This window comes from Sander lucioperca, chromosome 2, assembly GCF_008315115.2.
Source record: "Sander lucioperca isolate FBNREF2018 chromosome 2, SLUC_FBN_1.2, whole genome shotgun sequence".
Lineage (NCBI taxonomy): Eukaryota > Metazoa > Chordata > Actinopteri > Perciformes > Percidae > Sander > Sander lucioperca.
The window spans coordinates 36,304,073-36,325,755 of record NC_050174.1 but is presented as its reverse complement, the minus strand read 5'-3'; the positions used below and the strand labels follow the sequence as shown (position 1 = coordinate 36,325,755).

Here is a 21,683-nt window from a genome sequence, read left to right as displayed (position 1 = left end):
ACTGCTCCCAATAAGTGACAAAATAACACCAACATGTTCCTATTTACATGTTGTGATTTGTATAGTCACAACATGTACAAATAACAATGTCACGAGACACAGCCATCTTCTAACTGTATACATACTGGGAACTATATTCTCAGAAGGCGAAGCACTGCTACTTGGGCGGAGTGATTAGCGCAACACCTGAAAAGCACCGTTGTTACTCACAAATCACTCCGCCCAAGTAGCAGAAGTAGCAGTGCTTCGCCTTCTGAGAATATAGTTCCCAGTATGTGTACGGTTAGAAGATGAAGAAGAAGCAACTGCAAAAGAGCAAAGCCCCCCCGACGTTTGTACCTCCACCTGGTTGTTTGGATGGCCGCAATGACTTGTTGTGATCGCAAAGTGTTCAAATCTGATGATTTACTATATGTAAAATCTTCTTTCTTTCTCACAGTTGAAGAGCATGTGGGTACTGTGTTGATCCCAGTGGTGAGGAGAGTGGGCTCCTATGGACTGGTCTCAGCTCAGTTCACTTCCAGAGGCCTGAGTGCAACCCCTGCCTTCGACTACATCCTGAACAATGGCTCAGTGACGTTTGTCCACGGCCAGAATACCAGCTACATCAATGTCACTATTATAGATGACCTGGACAGGTGAGAGAAGACATTAAAAAAAGAATTGAAATAAATGTCTAGCTTAATCCCCAAAATGTTTATTTTTTTATATTTCTGGGCCAGCTACATCAATGTACTGAATCTTAACTTGGATAGCACAGGTTGATTTGTAGAGAAAAAACTAGCAGATAAATCACCAGGAACTCAGCAGGTCACACAATTCAATAGCTTAAAAAATTCAAGACTGTAATGAGTGAAGACATTATTTGATTCTATTTTTTAATACTTTATTTTGAGATTATGGAACACAAAACAGCAAAGATACCCCATTCCCTTGCCTCAGAATAATAATAATAATAATAATAATAATATCTACAATAAATAAATACATAAAATAATAAATAATAAAAAATAAATAAATATTTTAATATTTTTTTAATAAAGAAATTATAATTAATAAAAAATAAAAGAATAAGAAGTTAGTGCATAGACTGATGATGATGATGATGATGATGATGATGATGATGATGATGATAATGATGATGATGATGATAGACTGAACAACAATAGACTGACCATACCTAGAGATTGGCATGGTTTTATTTCAGTTAGCCTAATAGCTGGTTTGATTTGCATTGAGAGATGATCTTATGGAAAGTACCCCATGCCAATCTCTAGGTATGGTGAAGGGTATGTGATGATGTGGGGGCCAAGAGAACTTTATCAGGATGCATAGTATCCTGGATCCATGAAATAACTGGCCTTTAAAAATAAAAATCTCCCTGCCTCTATGGGGATTTAACATAGGGTTGTACTTACTTATGCCCCCTGTATTTTAAGGAAGAACATTTATTTATTTAATATAAATAGTGCATTCACAAAGATTTTTCCTAATTTCTTTTAAGATAAGATCAATTTCCAAAAGATGATTTTTTTATTCCTTTTTTTACTCAACTTTAGCATGGGTTCATCAATTTATGAGCACCACTTCACCTACATACTTTAGATAAAGCTGCCACAATTTCTAGAAAGGTGTTGTCTCTTCTTCTTTTATTCCAACACTGAAATGATCTCCCCCCAGTGAATCTGCAGAGATATTTGAGGTCCTGCTGGTCGGAGCTACAGGGGGAGCAGTTCTTGGCTCTCCAAAAGTGGCTCGGGTAACCATCGCCAAGAGTGACTCTCCAAGTGGGGTGGTCCGTTTCCTCAACGAGAGCCTAATCGCTTTGGTCAATCCTAACTCCACTCTCAAACTCAGCCTTGTTTTGGAGAGAGCAGGAGGCCTGGTGGGCAATGCAACGGTATGAGCAACAAAAGAAAAAGACATCACTTCAGTTCTCTCAGCAATGGTTGCTTGCAGTTTACTCAAAGATACTTTTTCTTCACGGGCATCAACTAATTCCAACTGGTTTTACCTTTGGACAGGTTGCTTGGATCATCCGTGGCCCTAACAGCAGAGAGGTCCTTCCTCCATCCAATACAGACATTAGAGAGCCTGTGAACGGCTCCTTCTTCTTCAGGGATGGAGAGGAAAGTACACGCAACATAGAGCTGCTGATTCTCCCCCATGGGGAAGTGGAGGTGGAAGAGACGTTTGTTATAGAGCTCAGCGTCGTGTCTGGAGAGGTGGATGTCCATCCTCAGGCTGGGGCCATAACACTAAAGGTACTTCATTGTATAATGCCTACAAGCTTGATTTCACCATCATGAATCAGTTAAAGGACAAATCCGGCGCAAAATGAACCTAGGGGTTAATAACACATGTGTACCGAGTCGACTGTTCTCTGGGATTTGTTTTCACGCTAATCGAATGTGACCAGTTTTATCGCAAACTGCTAATTAGCTTATAACGCTAGTTGTCGGGGCACGGGTAAAGTAACAAGAAATCACTATTTCTATACCACTAACAAGGCTCAACATAGCACCACACTTCCACGGTAGCATAATGAGGGTCCGTACATGTAAACCGAAGCATTGAGAACTTTGTAAGTGTACAGACAGTTTATTAAAAAGATAGTTTATAAAGACTGTATTGTTCACGTATACAGGCAGGCGCCATCTTGGGAAAGCATTCACGACCAGTCGAACCATGAAAGCCGTGCTTGAGCTATGTTACTGGTTACTGGTTACACGGCGTTCAATTTCTTTTTACTTTACCCGTGCCCCGACGACTAGCGTTATAAGCTAATTAGCGGTCGCAGTCGCTTAGCATGAAAACAAATCCCAGAGAACGGTCGACTCGGTACACGTGTTATTAACCCCTAGGTTTAATGGGATGTAATCCTTATGGTACGTGTCCATATAGGCGTTGTTTTCACAGAGGGGATCGCCCTGCTTGCCAGCATTGCAAGCTAGTGGGCTCGCCACCAGCAGTTATCAGTTTCTTTTCACTGACCACTGACAAGCAAAGAAAACAGGCTGCAGCCTCATACAAGCCCGATGGCTGCACCTGATTGGACAAACGCGTCACGTGGGACTGTCTGCTCCCCGATTTCAAAGCGGACCATAATGGCGGCTCGTTTGGAATACGATCGCTTATTTTACGAAAATAGTTCACTAAAACATGTTTCTGAAAACATTTTAAGCGAGAAATAGGCCGTGCAGTTGCTGAATCTGTCTTCATTTCAGAATTCAGATCGACAACGGTCAGTTTGAAAGATTTTCGTCAGCTTTTGAGAGGCGTCAAGCCAAGCCGGCCGCTCCTCATTTGCATGAAGTTGCCTGGATTCAACTTTATGCAAATGTGGAGCGGCAACTCGACGCCCCGCTTCTCCAAAGTCCCCGCGGTGCCACCAGAATGCATTGCACGGCGGTTCCCATAGAAATGAATGGGAAAGGTGAAAATGACGCTGACAATGGACACGTACCATTAGAGCCCTTCTCACCCCTATTCTATCCTAATGTGTTTTTCTCTCCCAGATAGGGAAGTTTGGTGACCCAAATGGTATAGTCCAGTTTACTGAGGATGCTCTCCGAGAGCGCGTCTACAATGAATCCACAGAAGCAGAGGGCCCCTTCAACATTTCCCTGTTCATTACACGCAGAGAGGGTGTCATGGGTAACATCACGGTAAGATTACATCAGTATACATTTATTCTATCAATCCTATCCAATATCAGTGCTTAAACTAGCTGGATTAAGTTCTTTGTGGCCACTGTTAAAAGTGTTAACACAACCCTGCATTCTCTCAAACCAGGTGCATTGGCAGATACAGAGTGACTCAGATATAACAGGGGACTTCCTAGCCTTAGCTGGCTCCGTGATGATCCCGGAAGGCCGAAGGGAGGCGGAAATTGTCCTCCGCCTGATGCCTGACACAGTACCAGAGCTGGAGGAGATCTACGTTGTCCAGCTCAAGGCTGTGGAGGGTGGTGCTACTCTGGATGCCAACCCAAACCTCATCAGGACGCGCATCAGGTTTGTCATGACGGTTCTGTAATATCAATAACATATATTGACTTTCAGGTATAAAGTCTTTAACGGAATTAACTTGAACTGAATCTTCCTCTCTGACCCTTAGGGTGCGTGCTAACGATGAGCCGCACGGTGTCTTTTCCATGAACCCTAAACAACAGTTCATTCTGGTAGTAAGATCAGAGTCTGAGTTCGCCAGAGCTCTGGTTTTGAATGTGACACGGCTTGCCGGGCTGTTCGGCAATACTAGCGTGGGCTATAGGATCAGCGGAGGGATAGATGAAGTGATGGACATCGAGGTGATACTGGGAGGACAAGCTAAAGGACGGCTGTTCTTTAGAGAGGGACAGAGCTTCAGTTCTATCACTGTGCCCATCAGCAGTCAGGTAAGAGATGATTATGCTTGTGCAGCAAAGTAAGACTTTTTTTAATGGTTACAGAGAAACCTTTTTTTTAAATACTATAGTTTATGTTGTTTTTAAGCACCAGTTTAACTTGTTTTCCTGATTTTCTCTCTGTAGGTGTTTTTGACAGTGGGTGAGAGCTTCACGGCAGAGCTGACTGATGTCAGACTAGTCAGTCCTATCCTCGGCCCTCCGCCTCGCCTCCTTCATGAGGCTAACGTTGCTACGGTGACTGTGCCCGAGGAAGCTGCCAGCTCAGAGGTGATTTGTGGTGTTGGGTGTTTTTGTTTGTCGATATATGTTGTTTTTTTTTAAGTGTCGCCTCTGCAGGGCACTCACGATGCAAGACTTGCTACCTTGTTGCACAAAGACATTTCACTAGGTAGAAATCCTCTGGTTCCAGCTAGTTTCTTCACTCCTCTGTGGCAGTAAACTGAATATCTTTGAGTTGTAGACATAACAAGACATTATTGAGGACGTTATCTTGGGCTTTGGGAAACCCTTGATCAACATTTTTCACCATTTTCTGACATTTTATTGACCAGACAATTTATAATCGAGAAAACAATCAACAGATTAATCGACAGTGAAAATAATTGTTAGTTGCAGCCCTACTAGGGTGTGTGTTTTTTTCTGGTGCTATATACTCACTGGGCCAGATGTACGTACACTTGCGAATGTAGCGTTATCAGCGCCATGGCCAACCCGCAGAAAGTGCACGCTGTGATACTTCAGCTTACGTCGTATTTACCAAACCTGCAGTTCATCGGGTAATCAGGGCCTTTCTCCACCCACTATACCGTAAATTGCGCTGTAGCAAAGCGTTAATTACTGGTGCTATGATACGGCTGAGTGCAGACTGCGACATTCCCACTGCTGATGCTATGACTGTTTGAAATGATCCTGATGCCAATATTTGTAATGTAGCGAGGAGTATAACAACTGCTGGAATGGAATGTGAACGCTGAGTCGGAGATTCGATGTCATCTTTGATTTCTTCCAGTAACTGTAATACTGCATGGCTGCTTAATCTGTAACGCTTAATGATTTTGTGTTCACTCAACTGAAAAAGTCTGATCCTTGTGGCAAAAATCTTTTCAGCTTGTAGAATTTTCACCGTGAAATAGAGGCACGCTTTCAAGGGCGTTTTTTGTACATACCGCGGAATACATAATTAAGCGCACTTTACGCCTCCCCTCCCATCTCTTTATGGGAAACTCCCACTTTCCCCCTTGACCCTCCCGTGAATGCATATGTATGACACGGAAAATGCAATTTGCCATTTTCAGTACCCGCGACAGGCAGTCGCACTGTGTCACTTTGCATATCTCTGCTGGAGATCTCTTTGTTGATTAATAAACATCCGGTTTAATTCATTCTCGGCCATCAGAAAACAAACTAAGACCTATCACACCCTATGTCTCTGGAGTCTCCTGCCTCTCACTTCAATGTCTTTTAAACTTAATATAACTGCTGTAACAGAGTTAGTGGGGAGTCTCTGACTGCTATGTTTGCACTCACCTGTTTCTTGTCAAGACATTTGAAAGGTCCATGTAACACAGCAGAGCTAACTCATTTAGCTTGCTGTTTCATGACAAACCTTGTGCGCAACACAAAAAAAGACTTCAAAACTATTAACTTTCAATGTGCGACATAATATTATGCCATACGGATATGTTTTACACCCCTCTTTAATTTTATTTATTTATGCATAGCCTTCCTGTAAAAGACAGCAGTAAACATTAAGTATTTTAAATGTATTCATTTATCAGGTTTAATGGTAAAGGAGGCAACAATATAACAGCATTATTAACTGTCTTCTCTCACATACGTTGTGCAGGTCGGCTTCGCCTCCCTGGCTCTGCAGGTTTCAAGTATTGAAGCAGGAACATGTGAAGCAAAGGTGACACGAAAGGGGCTGTTTGGGGACATCAGCGTGCAGTGGAAAGCTGGGTATCCTTCAGGACGGGCTCCACCGGGGCTCAGACTGGGAGCTATCACCCCAAGCTCAGGTAAAACACCCAGGGAGGGAATGATCTCTGAAAAGCTGAATTATAGCCGTGTAGACTCACACATTGTCTCAAACGGCTTGCATTATTAAGTATTATTGAACAATCAGTCGTTTAATACTTTTTGCATATTTTAAATGTCGAGTAATGTACTGTACGACTTTCCGTTTGGTTAATCATAAATACAAATGTAGTTATACCTGGACGGCAGTGAACCAATCTGAGCTTTTTATCTCTAACAGGATAACCAATCAAACCAAATATATACTCTGTAGACCACAGACTTGCAATCTGGTGTTCAGGCAGATACCAAACACCAACATGGACTAATGACAGCCTGCATTCTTAATGTTGGTAATGTGCTCCTTTCCTCATATTCAGGCTCACTGACCCTGGCCCATGGAGAGGAGACCAAAGCCATATCTCTGACAGCCGTCGCTGATCCATCTGAGCTGGCTTCCTATGCTATACACCTCACTGCTGCTTCCTCCAGCACTTCTACAGCCAGTCCTGTCAAGCTCAGGTAATGGTTTCACAGCGGTCTGAAGTTGTGGTAGAGTAGATACATGTTAACTTGGAAAGCTGCTGCGAGTTCCAGTAATTACTTTTTATTCTACAGATCATCTGTGTTCATTATGCTCCCATTTTTAGTATGTACTCCTTCAATTTCCTTTGCTTATTATTCCAACACCAGAGGAGGCGATTTTCTAACATTACCATTAACATTGCCAGAGCTATCTCCACAGCGCTGTGGAGTAAGGTCTGTCTACACCACACATACATTCTGGGATAGGAGAAAAAAACGATCTGGGTTGTTTGCATTTCTCTTTCTCTTAGTGTATTACCGTGTCTACTTCATCCACAGCAATCCAACCAATCGGTCCCAAAACATCCCAGTTAGAGAGGAAATATCGGGAACATATTCTTTTTAAATCTTTACAATTATTCACTGAAAGAACCAAGCAGGCCTGCCTCTAAATAGTCGTCAAAAATTGCCATTTTTTAGCATGTAGCTTGGTAGCTCGAAGGTGCGTGAACACACCAAATGTCAGGCTTTATCCTGGAAATGTACTTCTGTTGATCCAGACTAAAATACAGTTCACATATTTGTCTACTATATTTAAAATGTAGCCTCACTCTGATGTCTGTCTCCCTCCACAGGTCAGGATTTACTGTGGCAGAAGTGGAGCCATTGGGAATCTACCAGTTTGCCCCCGATTCTCGCCAGCTGGTCATTGCAGAGGACATCCAGACTATAACACTTTATGTTCAGAGACTCTACGGTTCTCGTAGCAACAGCACCCGCCTGGCCTATACAACAGTAGCAGGCAGCGCAGCAGCAGGAGAGGACTTTATTGCAGTGCCAGACGGCCATTTAATCTTTGACTCGCCTCGCCAAACCAACGCCTCCTTCCGCCTTTCAATTCTTGACGACTCCCTTTCAGAGGCCGATGAGTACTTTCACGTCAACCTTACAGATGTTGAAGTCCTTGCTCCAGACTTAGCTTGGGCAGATACCTCTCCTCGCATCAACCGTCGGCACAGTGTGGCCGCTGTCACCATCCTAGCTAGCGATGTGACTGGAGGAGTGCTGAGTATTGGGCCCGGACTGGTCCAGATACCTGAAGACAGGGATGAGGAGAGCCAACAGGAGCGGCGGGTGGTTCTGAGGGTGCGCAGGTCCGACAGTGTGGATGGGGCTGTGAGGGTTCGGGTCCACGCATACGGAGGTGGGTGTTTGTTTTGTAGCACTGATTTAAAGCTATAGTGCGCAACCATTTTTTATCAATGAACGTCCGTTACATTCAAGCCTTTGCTAAATAAGTTGAAAAAAAGCTAAGTAAGCCTATCAGCTCTAGGGAATTGTGGCCGGTTAGCTCAGTTGGTAGAGCAGGCACACATATATTGAGGTTAATTCCTTGATGCAAAAAGTCCAGGGTTCGAGTCCGACCTGTGACAGTTTCCTGCATGTCTTCCCCCTCTCTCTTCCCTTTCATATCTGAGCTGTCCTATCATTAAAGGCAGAAATGCCCATAATCTTAAAATGTATGGTTACAATATGGTGTAGTCCGGCGACTTTCACACTCAGAAGCTTGAGTGATGCGTTTCACATCACCGCTAAGAAAGGACAACAACAGCGTTCAGCTTTGGAGACAAAGAGGACATAAAAACTACAACATAATTACCTCTTCTGACGATTCCATCATGTTTTATTTAATCCTCCGTGTCCTCCCTGATTTGACGGTTTAATGCTTCTTGCAACTGTGTGGAGGAGGGGTGGTGCGCGATCACCGAAGGCTTGCGTCACGTGGATGCTCCGACAGTGTTGTTGTCAATACTTAAAATTCCTCATGGGGGCGACAGAAAGTACGCACTATAGCTTTAATGCTCCATTGTGGCGTTATTATGAATCTAACTGAAGTTCTAGGCAAGACCCGCCCTTCAATAGCATTCGCGCGCTACGATTGGCCAGGTGTCCATGTTCGTGGTAAATAACGGACCCCGATTTGTTCAGGTCCTGTCCACTGACCATTGGGCTATCCTAACCTTAACCATTAGAGGTCAATGCCTAAACTCAGTCAATCGGGCTGCTTCATAGGGAGGGTCTTGCCTAGAACTGCGGTGGGTTCCATAATTGCGCTCCATTGTGGTATATTATATTGTAATTTACTGTGATGTTTACAGTTTTTGCTTTAAGTTGTGTTGCTGTTCCCTTTTATCCAGATGGAAGTACCACACCTCTCCCCTTCACTCTGGACCCTGTTGGGACCCTTGCAAAGGAGGAACAGGACTTCCGCTTGGAGTCCACCATAGTGTCCCTTCAGGCTGGTCAGAACGAGACAGAGGTTGTCCTCCACATCCTGGATGACTCCGAGCCCGAGGGACAGGAAGTATTCTTCGTTTACCTCAGTGATCCAGAGGGAGGAGCGCAAATCACAGACAAACCGTACCAGGGCTTTGGAGCTTTTGCCAAGATCACTATCCTCGGTAAAATGATAATAAAAAATATCTTTGTTTCAATCCGCTATAGATTGACACTATATTACTGTTTCACCCGCAGTGTGTTCTAGCAAATAAAAGTGATGCAACATATTTATTTGTTGGTATGAATAGATGCTTTCGTCTTCTGTTTATAGCACCAGACTAACCCTAAGTGTGTCTTTCGGGTCTAATCAAATGGACCCGCAGACGTGTTTGTTTTCTCACTGAGTGATTCACTGTTCTTCTCCGGTTTCACTAATGCCATTTGTTTTGCATTTGGTCACTGTTACGTTAGTCTCCAGCTGCTATTTTGGTCCTCACGTCTCACATAATCACTAGAGTGGGCAGATTATTTGATCACTCTGCATGCATGATTGATAACAAAATGTAATATGTGAGGTTATGGGGAAATTAATTTGTACTCTCCATCTCTGTTTTTTCTCGTTTCTGTTATGTTGTCTCTATCCTTCTCTCTATCCACACCAGGGAGTGACTTCCATAACGGCATTATAGGGTTTAGTCTTAATTCTCTGATGGGTCAAGTCCTGGATGAGGATTCAGAGAACAGAACTGCCCTTCTCTACCTGCAGAGACAGGAAAACAGGTAATCAAACATTTTTTACCTTTTGGTTAAGAGTTGAGAAATAAAGCCGACAAGATGTTTTCTTGTTTATAGTTAGTTATTATGTTCTTTCTCCCTCTGTTTAGAGCCTTTGAGGATGTGCAGGTCTTCTGGAGAGTTACCTTCAGCAAGGCCTCTCTAACTCTGGTCAACAATGGAGTCAACCTGACCAGACAGCTGGTGCAGACCTCTGGAAGGGCACTGTGTAGGAGAGGAGAGATAATCTGTGCTCTCGCTGTGGAGGTCCAGGACGATGAGGTGAGAGAGATGGTGAAAGCAGTGCTACCGCATGTTGGCATCTTGCTAGTCTTGCCTTGGTCTGGCTCTACCACACATACATTCCAGGATAGGAGAAAAAAAAGCACTCTGGGTTGTTTGCATTTCTTTAAACCAATCACAATCCTCTTGGGCGGCGCTAAGCTCCAGACACAGCGATGGTGGCTCTGCTAAATAGTCTCGGGAAGGAACTTTTGTGAAAGAAAATGCCACATATAATATTAAATGAAGTTAACTGTTCACACAATACAGTAACGTGAGCTATTTAAATATGCTGGATACATGTTTAAACCTCATTTGCTTCTACTTCGTCCACAGCAATCCCACCAATCGGCCCCAAAACGTCCCAGTTAGAGAGGAAATGCCGTAAACATATTGTTTGTAAATCTTTACAATCATTCCCTGAAAGAACCAAGCAGGCCTGCCTTATTGCACGATCCAAATTTTCTTCAAAAGCTGCCATTTTCGGCGTGTAGCTTGCTAGCTCAAAGGTTGTTGTTGTTTCCCGAAGCGAAGAGTGTTTGAGAACAGCAACACACGTCAGGCGGATGTCAGGCTGTATCCTGGAAATGTACTTCAGTTGATCCAGACTAGTATCTTGCTGACCTTAAAGGTGCTGTAGGTAGGATTGTGAAGATCCAGGACTTAGCTTAACTTAAAATTTGAACATCGACAACTTCTCAGTCCCTCCCCCCTTTCTGCTCAAGCACAAAACGGTCTCCTAAGCCCCTCCCCCCACAAGGGAGATTGAATGCGTGTGCATGAGCAGTGATTGACACGCAGTTAGACACCCCCCCTGGCCCTGATTGGTGCATCTGAACAGGGAGCGGTGGATTTTTGCAAATCTCACTACAGGCTGTAGGTGGTGCTGGATTTTTTTTTAAATGACCTGCTTCATGTAGTTCTACTGGAACATAGGGTCAGTTTCAGCAAATATGACAGAAAGTTAGTTTAATAAGTCTTACCTACTGCACCTTTAAATATCCGCCCAATCCTACAGTATAAGGATAATTACTAATTTGGTAATGATTTCCTTTATCTGTGTATTCATAAGAATTGCTGTGGTGCACAAAATCAAACGATAACTCATCTGTGTTGCTGTAGGAACCAGAGCTGCAGGCGTGGTTCTTGGTGGAGATTTATCAGGTGGGTGCTGGAGCTTCCATTAATGAGACCACCCGTTTTGCCAACATCACCATGGCCGAGAGCGACGATCCACAAGGCATCATGTACTTTGCCGTGGGTCACAGACTGCCCATCGCCACCATGACGACCACGAGGCTCAGTCTCCAGGTCTACAGACGAGCAAGCACAGCTTCAGTCACGTCTGTACAATATCGCACACTGGTAAGTCACAAACACACGTAGGAGTTAAGCACAGGCATACATTATTAATGGCACACGTGCATTAATATATGCACATACACACAATATGCACAAATGCAAGCAAACATGCACTTTGCAAATGTTTGAAATAGTTTTTGGAATTGGTTGAATTTATGTGTAAAACTGCTATTTGTCTTATTTATTTTAAGCACTTTTTGATCATTCAGCTTCGCCTTGGAGGTGTCATTCTGCGTAGTAGGAGATCTCATTTTCATTCAAGGCCAATGTGATTCCAACCAATCACTTGCCGAAATAAACATTGTCGCCAATCATTGCAACACCTGATTGTTTACCTGATAAACGATGTTTGACTGTTTGTTTACCTGATTTACCCCGAGTTTCAGCAGACACAAATCTAATGGTACACTGATCTAATTTGTCTTTTTCCTAACACTGTAAATATTTAGGCCAGTTATAAAAACTTGATTACGTGATGTCATGCTCTCTGTACTACAACCAAGCACAGATATTGGGGTGTACTCTACAATGTTGGATTTTGTCTCACTATTTTTTCACTCATGAAAAATTCTTGGAAAATTTGAAGTATGAGCTTTTTATTTGAACTTAGTCTCTATTTGGGACACTTCTTCAGAACAATTTTAATTGTAATGCAGAAATGCTAGAAAGACCTGATACACATCTCTTTTGAAATGGAGGGCAACTAAATGTAATAAATACTAAATGTAACTAAATTGCATTTAGTAATCATTTCTCTTTTCTTCCGATTATGATCTTCACTTTAACCAGTTATACTGTTTATATTAGGGGTGCATGATATATCGACTCAATATCGTTATCGCGATATATCACGCAATATTATATCGAAAGTGTTGCGATAAGTATGCAATATTTAGTTTATTTTGTGGAGCGCTGCGTCCCGTCTTTTGGCTGTGTGGTTTGTTGTGTTTGATGTAGAGCCCTCTTGAAACGCTAAAATGATCATGTTTCATTGGCCAGTTACCGTGCCACTTGCACATATTAGTGCACGTCAGGGCACGGGTCCACTACGTGACAAACCCTATGGAGCGTACCACGTATGTGTGTGCATATTTGGACAGAGTGACAGTTAGTGAAGAAATAGATAGAGACAACAAGACGGAACGAACATACAGACATGTCCTTTATTTATTTATTTTATACTGTACCACCAGTAGAACATGTCCTGTTCTGTAGACATGGTCCTTATTTATTTATTCATGTTGGACCAGTCCGATATGACAGTCAGTTGAAATAACCCTTATGTTGTAAGAAAATTTGTCGATATCGCAATATTCATAATCAATATCATAATCACATTTTGTCAATATCGTGCAACCCTACTTTATATGGATATATTAATAATTGGTCATGGATTATTTGATGTTAGTGATGACAAAGGTTTCCTCCTCTCCTCACCTCTTTGATCTGCGAGCATTGATGATTAAAGATATCTTGGCTACATGCAGTTCAGAGGCATAAAGTATTCACAGGCACTCACACTTTTTGATATTAGAGATCAAAGTAATAGTGTCTAGTGCACTCAACAAAAATCAAAAACCTCGCTGAGACACACGACCAGGTTATGTGCTTTCATCTCTCAGAACTAGAGCATATTGGGAGACAAAAGGTTTTAATGCAGAGTAAAAGCCCACTGCTCACTATGCTCTCACAACATCAACTTCACTCATCTAAATGTGCTATTAGAACGCAGACCATAATGCATCATGAAAAATGTGCTTTTGATCGTCTAAAGTAGTCTGACATCTGTTGACTTCATTGTTTCTACATTTTGTGGGTATATTATATGTGTTGATCTTGTAGGTTTGTTTTGCCATACAATTGAAAAACTTGTACCTGAGTACAAAGTGAAATATCAAAAAGAAATATAATCAAATGAAAAAACGAAGACATTTAAATATCAAGTCGAGTAGACCGCAGTACGCAGGCATAAATGGAAAAATATGTATACAATTATTTCATACAAATAGGGTCCACTCAGTGCTGGTAAACATGACTCCATCCAACCCGAAACATTTCTGTTTTTCCTCCAGGAGCTCTCCAGAGAAGAGGTACTCGGCCCCTCTATAATCCGGCCTGCTAAAGCAGGCATGGACTTTCCTAAACAGGAGGGTAGTCTCACCTTCAATGTGGGCCAGCGTAACACATCATTGGACATTTACCTCACACCGGACCTCGCCTCATCCTTGCCCACACCGAAGCGCTTCCAGGTGGAGCTCTACAATGCTACAGGGGGAACCAGAGTGCACCCCCAGTTCGGGCTCGCTAATGTGACTCTGGTGTCAAATGCAGCAAGTGAAGCTGTGTGGCTCTTACTGGAACAGTTACATCAGCCCCTAGACTCTAATATATTGAACCAGGCGCTGCACGGACTGATCAATAAGGTCTCTACACCGCTCTCTCGCGAGCAGATGGCCGCCGTGCTCGAAGCCCTGGGGAAGGTAAGGGGGTTTGAGACTAAGGACAAAAAGCATTTCCTGTAAACTAATACCTAAACCTTATTTTAAGTAGGGCTGCAAATAGTCTCGCATTGCCAGACCTTCCTCCACAGCGATGCGGAGGAGGGTCTGGCTAGTCCACACAGCATTCCGGGATGGGAGAGGAACGTGCTCTGGTTTATTGGCATTTCTTTAAACCAATCACAATCGTCTTGGGCGGTGCTAAGAGCAGACAGAGCCATGGTGCCGCTGCAAAATAGCCTCGGGAAGGAACTTGTTTTGGTGGAACATGTGTACGTTCAAAGGTTGTTTTAGTCGTGCAACAGAAAACTCAGATTGGACAGATAGTCTAGCTAGCTGTCTGGATTTACCCTGCAGAGATCTGAGGAGCAGTTAACCATAGTCCTCAGAAATCCTCCAGAGGTTTAGAACGCCAACACAAAGAAAGAGCAGGGTTCATACGTTTTGAAAAAACCTGGAAAAGTTAGTAGTAAATACACAAAAACACAAACTAATAATATGTGATTAATGAATGTATTTCACGTCGTCCTAACCTCACCGTTCTATTCGGGGCGTGATATTACGACTCCCACTATGAACCACATACATTGTCATTCATTTTATTGTTAAACCTCTGAGGATAAACTTTAACACAGATTTTAATTCTTATTGTATAATGTCGATTGGCATTTTCAGGAATACATAGTCATGGAAATTTGCCAAAAAGTCATGGAAAAGTATCGGTTAAAATGTGTATGAACCCTGAAAGAGGAAGGTGACGGACATCCGGCTGTAAAGTGGGACATCCGTCAAACGTCGTGGATATAGACTAGGCTGCAGCTAACTATTATTTTCATTGTGGATTAATCTGTTGATTATTTTCTCCATTAATCAATTAGTTGTTTGGTCTTTAAAATGTCAGAAAATGGTGAAAAGTGTCGATCAGTGTTTCCCAGAGCACAAGACGACGTCCTCAGATGTCTTGTTTTTGTCCACAACTCAAAGATATTCAGTTTACTGTCACAGAGGAGAGAAGAAACTAGAAAATATTCACATTTAACAAGCTGGAATCAGAGAATTTTGACTGATGGACCGATTAATTAATTATCAAAATAGTTTAATAGTTGACAACTAATGGAATAATCAATTAAGCTTTGCAGCTCTAATTTTAAGACATATGTCATTCAATCTCATTGAAGGTGGAGGAGCAGATAAAACAGTGTGATCATATGTAATACCTAAATGTTCTATCTTCTCCTTCACAACATCAATATCATGGTGTAAAACTAGATACAGTATCATTGATATTGGAGTATTTGCCAAAGCTTCATTTTTGTTTTAAATTTTCTAATAATACTAATGATTTTTTTCTGAAAGCACAAGTCATTTTCTCTAGCATATGATTATATTGTCCATCATGTTGGAAACACTTGCTTCTGCATGACTCAGCGCGGCGGTCCGTGTCAGACAGATAGACGGTACACTTAATGGCATAGCCCCATCACCTCCACTTCACTGCTGCGCTCTGACAGATCTGAGGACCAGATTGTCATCTGAAAAAAAGGTCTCGGTTGTCAGTCTAAATGAGCGCTGCTAACATGGCGCTGCTCTGATGTTAGAGTCGACATATTGCACTTTCTCAGCCCCCAGACAAGCGGAGACACCACTGTAATTTCACATGAAGGAGTGTGCGGGGGACGGAAGAGAGAGCAGAGACAGCAGGGATGAGTTACACAGCATGAGGATATGTTGGAGCACAAAGATAGAGTAGGAGACAGTGTAGGGAAGGTGGCATTAAGTCGCTATAAAAGCTGCGTAACACTGAAGCCTAAACCAAAGAAAGTGGCAGAGCCGGGGGGGGGGGGTAGTTTCCACAGTAGAGCGCACGTACATTATATCAGACGGATAGGCTTTCAGACAAGAGCAAAGCAAACCTTTTCTCAATATGTTGTTGCTAAATGTCTCCATCCATCTATCTCTCTCTGTATTTATCTCTGTTTCCTCCGAGCCAGGTGCTTGCAGAGGCAGAGAGGGCTCCTTTACACGAAAGTAGCCGCAATTTGACCTACAACCTGCTGTGCGCTTTGGCCAATCCCAGCAGAGTCGACACCCGGGGCCTCACCCACCTTGCTGAGGTGGCCGAGCGATTTGCATTCTCCCTGCTCACGCAAAGCCAGTGTGAGATGTGAGTGTTCCGTCTCAATGAGAGTGAAGAGTATAAGAGAGATATCCCTATTTTAAGATGTTGTGAACACTTACCTTACCATGCGTGCTACATCAATACACCAAGGATTGTCCTTTTTAAATGCCATTTGCAAGCATCAGCTTGGTATTATACATGTTTTTCTTTGTGTGGTTTCTCCAGAAGGGGTACCATCCTGGAAACATGTCCGTATATGACCATCTCTGCCTTCCAGTGGTACCCCACACAGATCAATGGACACAAATTCAGGGGCCGTAATGCGGACTTCTTCCAGCTGCCAGATACCCTACTGGCAGTACCAGCAGCCTCTACACCTAACTGTGGCAACCTCAGCCAGATTCAGCTGACCGAGTTTAGAACTGAACACTGGTTTCTCACCAGTGATACAAACACTGCTCTCAATGGGAAGGTAAGGAAGCACTGAGATAGTTAGACTTTTTTTTAAAAGATTATTTTTGGGCTTTTCCGCCTTTATTTTGATAGGACAGCTAGGTGAGAAAGGGGAGAGAGGGGGGGGAAGAAATGCAGGTCGGATTCAAACCCTGGACATCTGCGTCGAGGAATAAACCTCTCAGTATATGTGCGCCTGCTCTACTCATTGAGCCAACCCGGCCACGTTCGACTTCATTTTTAAACCAAAATGTCTTTTTTGTTGTTGAGTTACAAATCGACAAGGGTAATAATAAAAGAGAAAAAGTTCAGTGGTTGATGTTCCAAGGCTAAATCACCAAGTACACAGAATGATATTGCACTAGTCCCACCCACCCCAGCTTCCACTCACACTACATGTTCACACTCTCACACAGCTTAGAGTAGACAGACAAATGTTTGTTTTTTGAAGATTATTTTTTGGGCTTTTCCGCCTTTAATCGACAGGACAGCTATAGGTGAGAAAAGGGAGAGGGGGTGGGGGAGACATGCAGGAAATCGTCACAGGTCGGATTCCAACCCTGGACCTCTGCGTCGAGGCATAAACCACTCAGTATATGTGCGCCTGCTCTACAGACAGACAAATGTTAACAAGCGCATAAAACGTCATATAAAAATAAATTGACAGGTTCATGGTGTACTATATTTGATATGTTCGTCTAGATTTAAGAAATAAGGGTAAAGACTAACAAACAAACAAACATGGGGGGGGGTTCAAGGCTCAGTTAGTTTTAGTTTCTGCATTGACTTCATTTTTGTCTCAAATATTGTAATTTGATTAAAAACAGCAGGTGGCAGTATTATTCCAGCATAAAGTAGCCATTTGTTTTTTGTTTTTTTAGTTTGTTCCACAGCTGAGCCCTCTTCCCTTCTTCTGTTTGTATAGGTATTCTCAGCCAGCCTCCAGGACAGAAGGTCACGGCCCCTAGAAGATGGCAATGAGGTGGTGTATCGTATCCACACCCCTGGCCAACAAGTTAAGCCAGGCCGGTCTCTGTGCCTTCTCTGGAACCAGACCACTGCAAGGTAATCCACCAGAGACTCGCCATGCGCAACCATTCGAAATTAACTTAAAACAGCAAGTTGATACTCAAAATGTTTCTATTTTTGATGACACGACCACGATTGCCTCTGCATTACCTGGTAATATAGTACTATGTATAAACACATACATACATACATACACACATACACACATACATACATATATACATACAATAGTAAGTTTTATTTATTTATATAGCACCTTTTATAGATAACAAATCACAAAGTGCTTTACATTAAAGGGTAGCTACCGTTATTATTTTTCCTATGTTTTTGTGTCTAAGTGACTGATGGGAACAACAATCTTTGACATTGGTCCAGTATTGAGCGAGATCGCTTCAGTCGGCAGCAGCGAAACAAGCTACAATGTAAGTTAATAGGACAATTGTCCAGCTTGTATTTACCTTCACAAAAGTGCTCTTTTTACCACTGACAGGCTCAGATTAATATTATCAGATTAATATTAATATTCTAAGTGTCTGACAACATTATAGAAAGGATCCCTTCAGAGACAGACCTTTAAAACCTCTTTGAGACCTTTCTGTTTAACCAGAAACAGCTCTGAAGTCGCTAGCGCTAAACCCACCAGACTCCATTTAAAAAAGCAATACTTTTAGTGTGTATACAACCAACATATTTTCACATATAAATTGGTAAACTGTGTGTTTATTTCAATCAAAACTAGAGTTGTGATGGTTGGTAAAGTGGAAAGACGACCCAAAACGGCTTTTTATAGTTTTATTTTGTTTCTGTCGACTTTGAATGAAGTGTATTTTACGATGATAAAATAACATTTTATTTACATGGAGTCTGGTGGGTTTAGTGAACACAATTTCGTGGATGTTTTTATGTTTCAATGGATCTTACTCTTTAACAGAAAGGTCGACCTCCTCAGAAATCCTTTCCATAATGTTGTCAGACACTTAGAATATTAATCTGAGCCTGTCAGCGGCAAAACAAGCGCTTTTGTGAAGGTAAATACAAGCTGGACAATTGCCCTGTTAAAGCTTTAGTGCGTAACTTTTTGATATCCGTTACATTCAAGCCATTGCCAAATGAGTTGCTACAAAGCTAATTAAGACTATCAGCTTCACACAATTCTCTGTATTTCTCAGCAGCACAGGGCTCACAAGATTAAAATCGCAGCAGCAGCAGATAAATAAGAGCAGAGACAGATACAGTCAGAAAGAAAGAATAGACTGAAAAATAGAAAGCTTCTGATATAAAATAATAATAGAAATAGTCACACTTATAATTTCAAGTCTTATGCACACAGTCACGCCAATATACAGTATGTTTATACGTACACACTAACAATACTAATAACAGTGCCTGAAGTACTGTTAACATTTAAATGAATGAATAATAATCCAACAGGTTAGTTGACAAAGATGTGTACCCAAGACATCACAACACCATTAAAATGTATAATCTGTGGCCGGGTTAGCTCAGTTGGTAGAGCAGGCTCACATATATAGAGGTTTACACCTCGACGCAGCGGTCGTGGGTTCGACTCTGACCTGCGGCCCTTTGCTGCATGTCATTCTCCCCCCTCTCTCCCCTTTCATGTCTTCATCTGTCCTGTGAAAATAAAGGCCTAAAAATGCCCAAAAAATAATCTTAAAAAAAAAAAGAAAGTAGAATCTGAAGCTGTGACCCCGTGCTCACCTCTGTCAAAATTCCAAGTACAGCCTCTCAGTAAGGGTTATCTGTGGCCAAGGGGGAAGTCACATCATTGTGTTCAATATCTGCACTTTCAGTCTGCTACACGCTGAATCCTCCCACTCGGTTTGTTGAGGACATTCTTGGGGCGTGGAATGGGACTTGGCTGGAACACTCTGTTTCAAGTTATGAATTGGCAGGTTTGGTTTGGCTGGAACCACCACTTGGACGATGTATCCCAGAAAAATAAACAGATGAGAGAACTGATATAGAAAAGGGGGAGAGAGAGAGAGAGAGAGAGAGACGCAAAGTCACTGACAGGGAAAGGTCAATGTTGCAGTATGACGTTCATGCTGTGAAGAGGAGGTCAAAATAAGAAATGTTAGAGAGGACTTTTTTCTCTTTTAAAAAACTGCTCACTCAATTCCTGTCTATTAGTCGTGCAACGAATCCAGCAAAAACATAATAAGAACATTCTGGTTTGTAACACCATCTTTAGAGGGTAAAGGCGACTGTAGATAACACTCAAAGAAGCCAAAACACCAGAAAGCGAATTGTGTCTGTGCTGTGACAGTAGAGTCTTAACTTTCTTTCTCTTCCTGCATTCTGTCCTCTCTCCTCTAGCTGGTCATCAGATGGTCGATACTGCAGGGTTGTGAAAGAGAGTGGGAACTATGTGGAATGTGCCTGCTCCCACTTGTCCATCTACACGGCCTACACAGAGTTTGCCACTTCTGCATCCTACAATGAAGCCTTCTATGCCTCGGGATTTATCTGCATCTCAGGTACAAAACACACTCTCCCTATGTCTTCCCTTTTTTCATATTGTTTTCCGGTGTTTTCCTCTGTGTGCCAACTGCCTACTTCACTCTCTCTTCGGCTTTCTCTCTGGTGCATTCCTTCCATATTCCTCCCACATTGTATATATTTAAATAGCCACTGTTAATTTAACCTTAATGTTGCTTCCATGTCTTCCACTTCTCCCTCCTCAGGCTTTGCATTGGCCGTTATATCCCACGTGCTGTGCTCCCGTTTCCCTATGTTTGCTGCCAAACTGCTCACTCACATGATGGTGAGCTGCCTTGGAACCCAGGTAATACAGTTCTGCTCAGATTTTATTTCCATGTAGTGCTGCAGTGCTTTACTATAAAGGCCGCAATGAGCACTAACACCCACAATTCACAGCTTATGAAGGCTGAGACCTTCATACTTGCACACCATCTGCATTAGTTTCCTTGGCATTTTCATCTAATCATATCTGCAGATTCTCTATATGGCCTTAAATGTAGATGGGTAGGAAACCTTTGGAAATTGTTATAGAGGCATCCATCTCTCTCTATGCTGTATGGACCAGTAGCTCACACACATTAACATGGCTTTAATGTGTGTAGTGCAACACACGCCTTCACTTTCATACTGGCACAAACAAAAAAAAAACACACACACACACACACACACACAAACCAGTTTATGTTAAAATATTTAAAACCTTTACTAAGTGCACACGCACACACACACACACACACACACACACACTGCATGCTACCAACCCTTCTTACTAGCCACTACACAGGTCACAGGTGTTATCTTGGAAATGTGCATAGACGTGAACACACATCATCGAATGTGTTTGTTTGCGTAGTTTTGCGGGCCGACGCGTCCTGACAACGCAACAATGCCCCACGCACCTTCGCTCATAAAAAACGCAAGCTGTCACATAAGCAATGAGCGAGATAGATATGTGGCTGCAGGTTTGTCTCTCAGCTGGTCACCATGTATGTGTGTGTGTATGGGTGCATGTGTGTGTGCGTGAGCGAGTGCGGGACTGGTAATTTTCCACTGGTCCCCCGTCTCTTTGGTTGACAAACACGAGCCCCTACTAAAGCAGTCGTTGGGGGTTAACCACCTTGGGCTCAACCTGTTTATGACCCAGGCAGAGCCCCTGGACCTAAAAGGGTTTGGGATGGAAAATTCCATCCTGTTCTGTTTCTTTGTTCTGTACTGTACTGCATGTTAAGGCCTTCTTCCTTAAATGTGCACGTATCTGAGATTATGCAGTAGTTGATCAAATACATGTGTGTGTTTTTTGGCCTTCTAGTCAAGGCTAGTCAGTGAAGGTTAAATTTGAGACAGTCAAACTGGAGGCCTAACTGAATGTGCACTCTGGTATTAAGATGTTCCCTCTAAGTGGTCGTCTGTTACTGCTGGGAATATTTTG

The 21,683-nt window shown here is 42.6% G+C and overlaps 1 protein-coding gene across 5 annotated transcripts in view; it reads left to right on the top strand.

Annotated features, from left to right (window-relative positions):
- adgrv1 (adhesion G protein-coupled receptor V1) overlaps nt 1–21,683 on the top strand; it is a 170,583-nt gene that overhangs the window by 83,645 nt on the left and 65,255 nt on the right. For 4 of the 5 annotated variants that reach the window (XM_035996730.1, XM_031305029.2, XM_031305028.2 and 1 more), the window contains 20 exons: nt 440–638; nt 1,681–1,900; nt 2,025–2,264; nt 3,519–3,668; nt 3,796–4,016; nt 4,120–4,399; nt 4,535–4,678; nt 6,258–6,429; nt 6,808–6,949; nt 7,588–8,156; nt 9,151–9,414; nt 9,895–10,012; nt 10,117–10,288; nt 11,411–11,653; nt 13,723–14,130; nt 16,140–16,312; nt 16,493–16,739; nt 17,646–17,785; nt 20,090–20,250; nt 20,458–20,558. In XM_035996730.1, the coding sequence (XP_035852623.1) occupies nt 440–638; nt 1,681–1,900; nt 2,025–2,264; nt 3,519–3,668; nt 3,796–4,016; nt 4,120–4,399; nt 4,535–4,678; nt 6,258–6,429; nt 6,808–6,949; nt 7,588–8,156; nt 9,151–9,414; nt 9,895–10,012; nt 10,117–10,288; nt 11,411–11,653; nt 13,723–14,130; nt 16,140–16,312; nt 16,493–16,739; nt 17,646–17,785; nt 20,090–20,250; nt 20,458–20,558 (4,364 nt within the window). Of the gene's footprint in view, nt 1–439; nt 639–1,680; nt 1,901–2,024; nt 2,265–3,518; nt 3,669–3,795; nt 4,017–4,119; nt 4,400–4,534; nt 4,679–6,257; nt 6,430–6,807; nt 6,950–7,587; nt 8,157–9,150; nt 10,013–10,116; nt 10,289–11,410; nt 11,654–13,722; nt 14,131–16,139; nt 16,313–16,492; nt 16,740–17,645; nt 17,786–20,089; nt 20,251–20,457; nt 20,559–21,683 lie in introns of those variants that run through there. The other variant, XM_035996728.1, reaches the window with a different exon arrangement.